This window comes from Corvus kubaryi, unplaced genomic scaffold, assembly GCF_017639235.1.
Source record: "Corvus kubaryi isolate FWS band 111438036 unplaced genomic scaffold, C.kubaryi_AGA036_p1.0 37308, whole genome shotgun sequence".
Classification (NCBI taxonomy): domain Eukaryota; kingdom Metazoa; phylum Chordata; class Aves; order Passeriformes; family Corvidae; genus Corvus; species Corvus kubaryi.
This window is the reverse complement of record NW_024581096.1, coordinates 8,175,208-8,187,704: the sequence shown is the minus strand read 5'-3', so window position 1 is coordinate 8,187,704 and position 12,497 is coordinate 8,175,208. Positions and strand designations below refer to the sequence as shown.

General features: G+C 43.4%; 1 protein-coding gene across 2 annotated transcripts in view; it reads left to right on the top strand.

Annotated features, from left to right (window-relative positions):
* The first annotated feature begins 5,007 nt into the window (after positions 1-5,007).
* PARP8 (poly(ADP-ribose) polymerase family member 8) overlaps positions 5,008-12,497 on the top strand; it is a 131,767-nt gene continuing 124,277 nt past the window's right edge. The window contains exons 1-2 of one of the 2 annotated variants that reach the window (XM_042028378.1): positions 5,008-5,402; positions 6,187-6,241. In XM_042028378.1, coding sequence (XP_041884312.1) covers positions 5,312-5,402; positions 6,187-6,241 — 146 coding nt within the window. In that variant the 5' untranslated portion in view covers positions 5,008-5,311. The remainder of the gene's footprint in view (positions 5,403-6,186; positions 6,242-12,497) is intronic. The other variant, XM_042028379.1, reaches the window with a different exon arrangement.

The following is a 12,497-nucleotide window of genomic DNA, read 5'->3' as shown; positions in this document are numbered from 1 at the left end:
CAATGCTTTTCCCCTCTCTATTATTATTAAAATAAAAAAAAAGTAATGTGAGAGTTTTTACACTCCCTAGGCTACAAGACAGCTTAAAATAATTCTTAAAAATTTACTGAGGATTGGACAGCTGATATTTTAAGCGATTGTTTCATATTGTTATTGAAGACATTACTTTTTAAAATCAAAAATATTTGACGTTTTTATTAAGAATTAAACAGTATTTTAAATCATGTTATTAACTCCATTTTAACTTTTTTTTTTTTTGAAAGCAAAGGACCAGTGCTAGCTCACTACAAAAATCAGTAAAGATGCTTTACTTACAATGAAATTCAGTCTGAAATCGTGATAAGTTCACCATGTTAGTGTATTTTAAGCCAAGTAATCACAGACTTGCAGTGATGACCCAAAAAAGTCAATATATTTATACCTTCACCAGGAAAACATCACTAAGGATTGTGTATACATAGAGTGGCATTGACTACTTGGATGGACAACTGAAATGGTATAGAGCACCGCTGACTTTGTATCTCTCTTAAAACTCATACAGGCATAAAGAAAATTACATAAACTCAGAGTATCTACTTGACTATTACATCAAAATATTAGAATGTAATTGCTAATAATGGATGTCTAGTGAAAATTATACTAAAGATGTTTTTATGTCATGTGTCACTTCTCTGTTAGCATGAACAGGTAAGTAGTGCTCCTACATCTCTCAACCCCTAGTGCCTATGTTTTCAGGTTAATCACAGAATCACAGAATGGGTCGGGCTGGAAGGACCCACAATAGGTCATCTGGTCCTCCCTGTCCAAGCAGGGCCATCCTAGAGCACATGGCACAGGATTGCAACCAGATGGTTCCTGAATATATCCAGTGAGGAAGATTCCACAACCTCTCTGGGCAATCAGAAAGAAGTTCTTCCTCATATTCAGGTGGAACTTCTGTGCATCGGTTTCTGCCTGTGGTCTCTCCTATTGCTCAGCACCTCGGAGCAGAGCCTGGTCCCTCCTCTGGCCCCTCCCTGCAGACACAGACAGACATCGATGAGGTCGCCGCTCAGTCCTCTCTTCTTGAAGCTGAAGAGGTCCAACTCCCTCAGGCTGTCCTCAGAATTATCCCTTGATAACTTTGTAGCCCTGAGCTGGACGTGCTGCAAGAGCTCCGTGTCTCTCTCGTCCTGAGGAGGCCAGAACTGGCACAGCCATCCAGATGTGGCCTCACGAGGGCTGAGCAGAGGGGCAGAATCACCTCCCTCAACCTGCTGACAGTTCTTCCTCATGCTGCCCAGTATACCATTGGCCTTCTTGGCCACAAGGGCACACTGCTAGCTCATGGGCAGCTTGCTTTGGAAATTACTGTGTCATTTTAAAGAAGCTTACTGGAAGGGTAGCATTGTGTTTTATGCCTTAAGAGTGGAACAGTATTGATCCTTTAAATGTTCCACCTCCCAGAGGTCACTGTCTACAGACATCACTGAGTTTTGCTTTTCTGGTGACTGGCAGATAGTCCTGGACCTTGGAGAAAATGTAGAGGTTTGGTTTGGTTTGTACTAGAGCTTTATTTGGAGCATACAAAAGTGGAGAATGATTTCTATGCTCTTTTGGAGTGTTGATGGTCATTTTGTGGTTTTGGATTACTTTCCTAACCTCTGCCCTTTTGAATGCTCTCCCGTACTAGAGGTATTAGACAGATGCCATATACCATTGCCCTAAGTTCTATATATTCCCTGCAATGGCAAGCTTTCAAGTTTTTTTTAGTTTTTCTTAAGACTTCTAATATGTGCTTTTATGTCACATGAGCACGTTTAGAAAAAACATATAAAGAAGAGAGTTTGGGAGAGAACAGGGTGTCCTGATGCTTACTGAAATACTTCTATCAGCTTTACTAACAGGTGGTAAGGGGGGTTATTTCTGGCATAAAATGAAAGAAATCTGCTTAGTCTAAAAGAGGCAGAACCCATTTAAGAGTAGAAATTGTCTGACCTATGCATTTCCTCTCAGTCACTGTTCACACATTACTGAAACACATTCACTGTGTTGTTTCTCTTTCATTTTCCTCCCTCATATTTTGGGCCAGTCTTCTCACATGTATTTTCTAATCATGTACCTCCATTAATTTAACTTCTTTTCACCTCATTTACACCTTTGTAAATATTTTTAGGTTTTCAGGAGCACAAACATAAATGTTATTTATGTTTCTTTTTTACTTAGTTGGTGTAATCAGTTCAGTACAATGTAACTGAGCTGAGCTGAACTTGGGATGAAACTAGAAATGACATGAACCACTTTTCAAGACTGAAAAGCAACTGGAACGACATATACTGAATTCCCTTGAGCCATGAACGTTACTTTCAAGACCAACTGCCCTATTGTTCATGAAATTACTTGTAAAGCTCTCGAGGAAGTTTCTTCATGGCTGTGTCTCTACCCCAGCCAAAACCAGCACAGGGATTACAGCATGCATGTGGACACCTTTGCAATAACACTTAGGGTACCTGGATGCCAACATCTTGTCAATCTTTACAAATTTAGGGATCAATTCCATGGATTTACCTTGACTTTCTAACACCTTATTTTCAGTATTTTCATAAATAGAATGACGCCAAGCTATGATCAGGCTTTTCCTCATTGAAATCAGCAATTCCTGCCACAATTGTACTGAAGTTATCAGGTAAATCAACAGCCAAATTGACTAAGAAACTAGAAATTTAACAGCCACTTACAATAAACAAAAATTATTAGAATAAATAACCAATCGTATTTGCAGACTTCTTGTTCAATTCGTTGATGCTGTGAAGCCAACCATATTAACTTTCTTGAACATGGTGTTTTTTCTTTGTGAATGACTTTTCAATTCACTGTTACCAAGCCTATGAAAACAGTCCAAGGCTTAAAAAGGCAGTCAAGAATTGTGCTAATTGACATGACACTGAGAAGAACCCTGTGGTTAGAATAAGCTGTAAGCAGAATTGTCAGCATAAGTATCCTGCAACTGGCTAATAACCTCCCCCTTTCCTGATCCACCTGGGAGGGATAACAGAGACCTTTCACTACGAAGTTCAGGACCAACACCCCACCAGAATAAATCAAGTTCTGACTAAATCTTCTAACTGTGATTAAGGGGAAGGCAGCAAACATGGCTGCTGATATTCTAGCTGGAATAGTTAGAAAAACATGTCAAGAAAAGCATCACTTCTTAACTTCTTGCATCACTTGACAGAATGACAGTGTCTTACCATATTATACGGCATTTCGGGCTACAGTGACAAGTTCTGTATGCCTTGGAAAAGTGTTGCTGAGTAAAATCATAGAACCATAAAATGGTTTGACTTAGAAGGGACCTTGAAGATCATCTAGTTCTAAACCTCCTGCCAGGGATTCTAGTGCAACTTTCTCATATAAATCTCCTGCTGAAAAGCATTAGCCAGGTGCTCCCTGTTGTCAAAGCAGAAGTGAAAAAGTATAAACTTTTATGGTAAGAAAATCTATTCCTAATTGTATGCAAGTTTTATCCAAGGACAGACTAGCATGAAAAGCAATCATGTACTGTTTCCACACTGAAAACTCATCTGGAAGTCTCCCTCCAAGATGAATTATTTTCTTAAGAGGCAGAGAGTCATATCACGTGATGGATTTTAAGTTCCATTCTGTTCCCTCCTACAGATAGGAAAAATTATGGAGTTAATTTTTCATAAATATACTGTTTGTCTTCCATATTTGAAATCAATAATACATGATTAATACAAACTTCCTAAATGAAAAAAACACCCCACCCACTAGAATGACTGAGCTCAAGAACGAATAATCCATAGGAGCTGTTTAGAGCTGGCCGAATACCTAAAAACTAAATTTTGAATGTTCTCTCAATGTTATAATCAAATCTGTTTCTACTACTTTCAGACCTGGTTTTATTCATTTACAAGCCTTGCACTTGGAAGAAAAAAATACTTGGTTTTGCAGATTTGATGATTCCTTCCACGTTATATTATGGTCATTACTTGCTCTGGACTAGAGCCCCAAGCCTGTAACCTGGATGAGCGCCCACTGCTAGGCACTGGACTGGCCAAGCCCTCTCCTAAACCAGGAGGTTTGAGACAGTTTTGCTGGATAATGAGGGGAGAGGAGCGCAATTAACATCACGGTGGTCGCAGAGAGGCTCTAAATCCTCCTTTTACTGGTTCAGTGGGCACGCAAACCCGTCTACAAGTCGGAGACGGAGGCTGGCAGGGGACGGCACTTGGCCAAGGGTGGGCTGCCGGGCTGTCCTGCCCGGGAAGGGCCGGGCACTGCCCTGCCCGCGGTGCCGGCCAGGAGCGCAGCCGCCACGGAAGAGCCGCAGCGCCGGCAGCGCAGCCCCGGAGCTCCCGGGAAGGGCAGCACGGCTCGGCATTCCCGCCGGGGGCACCGAGGGGAGCGGGCCCCGCGCCCCCGCCGACCGCACCCGCCCTTCTCCCCCGCCCCGCCGCCGCCGGCCTTGCGTAAGACGGCGCTGCCCGCTTCCTCCCCGGTGCGGCCGGGGAGCCGCCCCGCCGCCCGCGGAACTCGCTCTTGGCATTTCTCCGTCGCTCGGGAGGCGGCGGCAGGCTGTGCCCGGGGCCCGGGCGGGCGGAGGCGAGCGCCGGCGGCGCGACAGCGACCATCGCGCCCGCCGCCGCCTCTGTGCATCCGCCTCTTCCTCCCCCCGCGCCGCCTCCGCCGGGGGAGCCGGTGGGTGCCGTACGTGCCGGGCCGGGAGCGAGGGGAGGATCTGCGGCTCGGCGTCGCTGCAGCAAGCGCCGGCCCCGCCGCGCCGCCAGGGACTGGGTGCGGGTGCCGCCGCCGGCTCTCCGCGCTGTGCTGCTGCTGCGCGGTGATCGCCGCTGCTGGCGGGAGGGGCAGGGATGTGAGCGGCAGCGGCCGGGTCGGCTTGGCCCCCCCGCCCTTTTTTTTTTTTTTTTTTTTTTTTTTTTTTTTCTCTCGCCTCCAAAAATAGATCAAACCAGCCAACCAACCCCAAAAATCCCAGAGGGCGTGGGGGGGTGGGGGGATCCCGTGTCGCCGCCGCCACCCTCCGCTGGATTCATTGTGAGGAAATTGCCGTTCACCGACAGCGGCGGCACATCTGGGCGGGCGCATCTGGGCAAACAACACCGGCTCCCGCCGCCTGCCTCCAACGTCCTCCAACCGGCCGAACGGATCCCTCCGGGCCGCTGGGGAGGCTCCTGCTCGTCAGCCCCGGGGTCCTTTCGGGCTGAATCTTAAAAAAAAACCTGGCAGCGCGGGGGGTGGGGTGGGGTGAAAATAAAGGCTGCTATTTTTTTCCCCTGGGATTTATTTCATGGGGATGTGTTCAAGACAAGAGAGGATTCAGAAGGATATTGACGTTGTGATCCAAAAGTGCAAGGCGGAGAAGGACTGCCTGTTTGCAGGTGAGTTTGTCCCCGGTCGCCAGGTTGGCGACGCGGAGGCTCCCGTCGCCGCGGCCGCGCCCGCCCCGGACCGCGCTCCCCGCTGTGCCCGTGCCCTTCGCCGCCGTTCCCGGCCGCGGGGCCGCTCTCAGAGCCCGTCTTCCTTGTCTCCTTCCGAGGGCATGTGAGGGCAGAGAAGACCGGGCGCCGGCCGGGAAAGGGGCGGGCGGGGTGGGGGGGCGGCATCCCGAGCCGGGGAGCGTGGCGGCGGCTACACGCCGGACCGGGAGGGTTGGGAGCGAGCTGGAGCCCGTGCCCGGCGCAGCCCGCGGCCGAGCGCTGCTCGGGGGGTTTCGCTACGCGGCTGTTGCCCGGGCGGCCGCGCTCTGCCGCCCATCGGCGCCTGCCCTGATCCCCGGCCCCAGGCCGGCAGCACATCCAGCCGCAGACGGGGCACTCTGTCCGTGCGAACAGCCCCCGCCGCCCTCCCCGGGGGATTCGCGGCGCCCCGGCCGTGCCGGTGCCGTGCCGGTGCCGTGCCGGTGCCGTGCCGGTCGCGATGAGCCGTCGCAGGAGCCCGGCTGTCGGCTGCCTGTTGCCGTGTGTGACAATGGAATTCCCTGCCGTTGCCATAGCACCGGGCACTTGTTGCGAGGGGCTGGGGGGAGATGCTGCATTTCCTCTGGTTCACCCCGACTCCCCCTCCACCGCCCCCGTGTCGGCAGCTGAATGCTGTTCCGTAAAACCTCGGCTACTTCAGCCAAAATAAAGACAAGTTGTAATAAAGGAGCTCTTTGTCTTTCAGATTTCAGGTACTCAGACTCCACCTTTACCTTCACCTATATTGGAGGCTCCAAAAGGTACTTTATTTACAGTAATGACTCAATTTCCTGCTGGCAGTAAAATGCAGTGGTTCAATAACGTAGCAGATTTTTATGTTTCCTTATCTTTTGGAAGAAGGATGATTAAATCATCGGCCTTCGTGCAAACGTAAACTGAGGAAGAGGTGTGGAGGGAGGTGATGAGAAAGGTGATTCTAGTCGTCAGGGGCTCGTTCCTCAGTCCTGCTCTGTGAAGCTTCATTGTCTTTGTTTTTTTTCTCAGTTTATGTAGAGACGTGGAATTCCTGCCATATGTAAACCTGACAAAAACATAGCAAAGGCATCAGTGTATGGTGTAAAGTTAATTCATGTTAAAAAACTGGGAAAAGTTAAGATTGTAATAACAAATAGGCCAAATTTCACATCAGCAGCTTACTTCCGTGCATGAGAGCCATATTTGGTCCCATGGCAGATGCAAGGCTGTCTGCCATGACCAAATTAAATTCCTGAGACATTAAATGAAATGTCAGTATAACTTGGAAGGCTGAAAAATTGTTTTACTGAATGTTTGAATATTATTTCTAAGTGGATCCAAGCTTGTGGTTATAAATTGGATTGTACCTGTACACCTTTTCAAAATATATTTCAGCATCTGTTGTGCTTGTCAGTTTTCAAAAGGAAATACAGATAGAAACTTAAACACATTATTTTGCTTTCCCTGATTGTTAGTTACCTTTTACTTAATAGTGTTAAAAGTAAATGGTACGTTGGTCTCTTATAGCTGGATTTTTAAATTTGATATAGTAAGAAGTTTTGTGTTTGTTTTTTTGGTTCATTTTTTAAAAATAATTCAGTTTGTCTGGTATTTTTGTCAATTATTTTTCTTTTGTAGGGTACCTCACATTTAAGTACTGCATTCTTTTTTATTTTTTGCAAGTGAACCTGTCAGTGGAGGCAGCACTCCCACAGCCATCAATGCTCCCTCTGTGCACACTGTGGGATCTGGCTGTAGGACCAGACTCCCAGATGGTCCCCAGGCTCCAGGATTGCTCAGAAAAATGTTTTCCCACCTCACTACCCTACTGCTTCCTACTAAAGGAAAGGACAACTTCTGTCATTTTCAGTGAAGTAGAATAGTTCACACAGTGGTTGAGAATCAGTGTAATTTTAGGTTGCTCATAGTATACATTTTCCTTTAGTATTTTAATATATGTTTTGTTTTGGTGTGGTTTTAAAAGACAGTTTCAAAAGGATTGATACTGAAACACAGGCCTCACTTGATATAAGCACCTCAGCACAGGTATGAGTTAACAAACCCTTAAAGGTGTGACTGCTGCGTTTAACTGTAATCACTTTTGCAAGCAGGGGCCTAGCTCCGATGGGCTAAGGTGATAAGAAGGGAGAGGTATGTTAGCTGTCATGAAAGGGTAGAAAAATGCAAAGTCATAAGTTTTGTTTTAATAGATAGAAAATAGAGGAGCATAATCAATGAAGTACAGTTCATTGTACTGCATAGCACCAAAGCATAGCACCAGTTAGATAAATGTGATGAATATGTTAGATAGGAACTATCTACCATGTTTGTAACCCTAAGATAAAGAAACCACAAGTTATATAAGATCCCAGCCCTTAAAACTGTAACTTTTAGATAAGCAAACAAACAAGGATGGATGCCAGAATCGTAAAAGTATAAAAGCCTGTGTAAAATGAACCACAGTCAGATATGCACACGGAGGTACTAACCCCTGCATACTCTCTTTGTGTCAATAAAGGTGTGCTTTTCTTTACATTACCTCCTGTGGAGTAGATTCCTGTGAATCAGTACAGTAAAAACTATTTAACAGAGATACTATTTATCATTTAACTAAAGTGACTGAAGTTGAAAGTTACTTTGAACTGTTCTCTAAACCAAATACCATAGCAAGAAAACAGGAAGTGAAACCTGTCTATTGTTTCTGTCTTCCTAGCTGAATAAAGTAAGAAGCCTAAGGGCGTAACTGATGGCAAACAAACTGGTTTATCAGTGTTGAAACAGAGTGTTGGCACTTGCTCAATGAGAAACGGAAGAGGGCCTTACATTCCTCAGCCTTGAATTTAAGAGGGGTCAGCATTTGCTTAGGAAGTTGATGACTGAAAACCAGTCTCAAGACCTTGATGATTCAAACACAATTGAGAAATAATTGTAATGCCTACAGAAATTGGTGAAAGTGGGTTGTTACTTAGACCACTCTCAAATTTCACTTTCCTTTTCATAGTTTAAGGACATTTAAAAACCATCCTTTTTGATATGGGTTTCCTGTTCCCTGTGTTGCCTGGTTATTTGTATTTTGATTTAGGAAGTTGTTTTGCAGTATTCTTGGTATACAGTGGTGTAGTGAGTGGCAGGCTTGTGGCAATAAGCTCTCATGTGAAGTGTGTAAAATGAAAGCTATTCGGAACAAAATTTCAGCTTCTTACATCAAAGGTGTGTGAGTGGTTTCTTCTTAAAGAAGGTTCTCCTAGAGCATCAGCTATACTGCAACGTGTGTAGCATTCAGGCAGGTCTCCAGTACAGGGTCAACAGCAGTGACTTGTACATGGTAACAGTTTAGGAGAGCAATGGGTCATCCTAGAACCTTCTTTTTGGCCGTTGGGTAGGAATTTTTTCTTGGTGACACTGTTGCAGCTGTGCACTTCCTGAGTAGTAACACCATTTTTTGATTATTGCACTCAGGAATTGTCCCTAAATGCTACAGCCTCTTTTAGATCATGGTCATGGACTCTTCAGCCAGCAGGCCTTGTCCAGTTGCTTCAGGTCCTCAGCCCGATGACTTTTGTTTTTCCAATCCACAGGAACACAAGCATTGAGTAATGGGCAAAGGAGTGGATGTTCACTGAATGGATGTTCCAACCAAGGAAAGATTTGAATGAGTAAGAGTGGAAGTGGTGTGTAAGGAAGATGACAGTACTTTACTACTCAATATTAGCCATGCCTGGAACTAAGTATTTTTCACACTTTGTTTCCTTTAGATATATTTTTTTAGGTCAGTGTATAATAGGGCCATGGTTTAGCCATAGTGGTTACATGGAAGAGCAGAAGCCCTTGGAAGAAGGCATTCTGTTTGAGAAGCAGGATTCTTTGGCAAGTGACAATACTAGCAAGTCAAACATCTTTCTGGGTTTTTGTCAGCATACTGTAGTTGCTTCTAGTGCCCATTATGTCCATTTACCAGTGATCTTAATTCATAAACCCAGAGCTAGATTCGCAGTACATCAGGGTAAGTCCGTGAAAGTCAGTGTACCAGTATTATTACAGGTGAGGACCTAAGGTTTATTTGTGTTTTTTTTCTTCAAACTGTTAAGTTTATCTGTGTGAGATTTTTTTTCTTGGGACCAGCTTCTCAGACTTAATGTCATTTTTCCCTTGTTGCTTGGATTGATTGAACAGCCTCTGTCTGCACTTTCAAAATATTAAGGTAGTACATAAGCAGGCTGCAGATCCATCCAAAAAGACAGGCCTGATTCAGAGAACGTTTATTATTGCTTATGTGGAGATTACCTGTAATCCCATAGTAAAGTACCAGTAGTTCAGACAATCCTTTTAGACTGTATTTCATTGCACTTTGTTTTTTCTTAATGTATAGTGTTCACACTTCCAAACTGTTAGATCTGTTTGTCACTGCAGAGATGTGACCTGTTTTGGGAAGGTTGTAATTAGCAATTTATTAGTGAAAGCATTCTTTGTGCATAATGTGGGCACTGAATAGAGGGCAGATTGTTTATCAATTTAATAATTTTTTATTTCATTGTCAGAAAGCAATAAGTAGGTTGATTTCTTATAAAAAGAGGTGTTCAGTCAGATGCTGTGACTGTGCAAGATTTACTCTCTTTTAACTGTATGTAGAAGAAAATAAAAAAATTACTAGATTCTTTGATTTTTTTCTTCCTGCAGGATCTAAAACAGATATTGTGAATGTGTGGCGTTCTCCATTTTAAAAGAATCTCTAGTTTCCTTTTTCTGCCCCTGTATGAAACACTGTTCCTCCAGAAACTGTGCAGACTGAACAGATCTGCTGATCTGTCATCTTTCAGATGAAAATGCGTGATGCCCTGAAGTTGTTTTCACTTTATATGTCATTTGACATGCTTTACATAGAACCAGTGCTTGGTTGTCCTGAAAAAAGATATCTTCTGGTTTTAGTATTTTTCTCATCCTGCTTTTTTTTCCCCCTGAGGCTAAACAAGGACATCATATCAGTCCTGAAATACTTCTTAATTCAAATACGTTCTTAACTCTCATTGGCAGTGAAGGACAATGACAGTAAGGTTGTGCATGAGAGCTAATAATTAGATTTAATACTGCAGCATATTATAAATAAACTAGATAACACCTGGACATACAGATTAATTTTGCTAGCAAAGCTCATCTCCTGTTCACACGGTGGACTTACATTCAGCCTTCTGTACTTCAGCACGATTGCAACAGTGGCCGTTCTGAAAAAGCAAGGAAATTTTGGTCTGAAGTATTTGTTTATTTTTGCTTAAAATAATGACAGTTTATTTTCTTACATGGTTTTGATTTTGAGTATTTGGCTTTTAGTGTTTTATTCAGGAGGTTATTGTAGTATCAGAAGCTCTCATGTAAAATGATGTGTTAATTTCCACCTCACTGTGGTAGTGAAGCATTTCACAGATAAGGAACTGTGCCACTGAAAGAGTGACTAAATTGCTTGTAACTTTATAGCTATAGATGAAACCACTGTCTGAAGTTCTAGCGCATTATGTCCACCAGGTGTTTGAGCCACTTGACAATAAATAGATAGAGATAACCTTTTTCTCCACTTTTGTGGTATGCTCTATTGCTGCTTCTGTGTATTTATAAAGCTGCCTACATGAGATATTCCATTTGGTGAAGAATTTTGAAATTCTGGTGTAACTCTGATAACACTGAAGTCTTCAGTACACAAAGTTGTAAAGAAAAATGTATTTGGGATAAATGATTTGTGTCTTAATCTTAATATTGATGTTCAATTTATGTAAAATACAGGAAAACAGAGAAAACTGAAAGCAGTTTTTAAGCTAAAACATGTAATTGTGTCCATCAGAAAATACCAAAATGGAACACATTTGGTTTGGTTTTTTTATTTCCAAAATTTTCTAGTTTAAGACCAGTGTCTTTCGGATTGGACTCGGCTCCTCTGTCATGTTTGTGACATGGCAGTGTGCTCACTGGCTGTACAGGCGTTGGGAAGGGAAGATTGGACCGTTCCTTTTGGAACCACTGGTAGCTTACATAAGATGAAAGTGTTCGTGAAAGTACGACTTCCGAAGGTGAGAAGTTGATTGTACTGGAATCCATTGCCCTGAATGGTTTTAGTTCAGATGTAATCAGTTTTATTCAGAACCTAGGAAGGGCTGGTGCAAGCACAGTTCATCTCCTTGTGCTGATGGCTGTCTGATGGCTGTGTGTAACGCTGTGTTCAGATTATTAAGTAGGCAATTATATTCCTAAAATCTACTGTTACAGTAAGAGAGGGGTGAAAACTAGATACACAGCTTTTACCTAGATGTCTGTTTAATGCTGTTTCAAAATACCTGGAAGTTTCTGCATCTTTCAGTTTTAAGTGTCCTACCAAATGTGGCTTAACATTTTTTGCTGTTACTACACTGTTTGCATGAAAGAGAAGTCTGTGGTATGAGATGGGAATCTGATTTTGATATAACATGGCAAGAATTGTGATTCTCATTTTTTCACTAAAGATTCTGTAGATGAAGTAATGTTGAATACAGCCTTGGGTACTTTAAAAAAGCAGTTTTGGGTCAGGTGTTACTATAGGTTCAGTTTTAAAATCTCTCTAAGGCAAGCATTTTCCATTCTATGAACTTCTGTTAATATACCCTCATTCTAACTTTATACTACCTTCTAATATTGTCTGTGTGCAGTACGTACATGAAACCTACCCATACATTCCTATAGATACTTTTTTGATAAATACTGCAAGAAATTCAGTAGGTGTGATTTAACAAATTACTCATCCTAGAAAGAGATCTCGTAGAACACAATAGTAAAAAAGTGCATCATAAAGTGCAATGCTGAGGGTTGTGAAAAGCAGTATGACCACCACCGTTCTGCTCATGGTGTTACTGAGCTTGCCTTGTTTTGCTGGGTTTGTGTCTGACAGCTCCTTCTTGTCTTGCTGTTAAAAAGCCTGTCTGAAATTAACTCAGTCCCCATCACTGCGTCATGTAAAAAACATGTACTTCCAGCATGGTCTTGTGGAGATTTTGTACGGGTCTGGTGAAGCAAGTTGCTGTT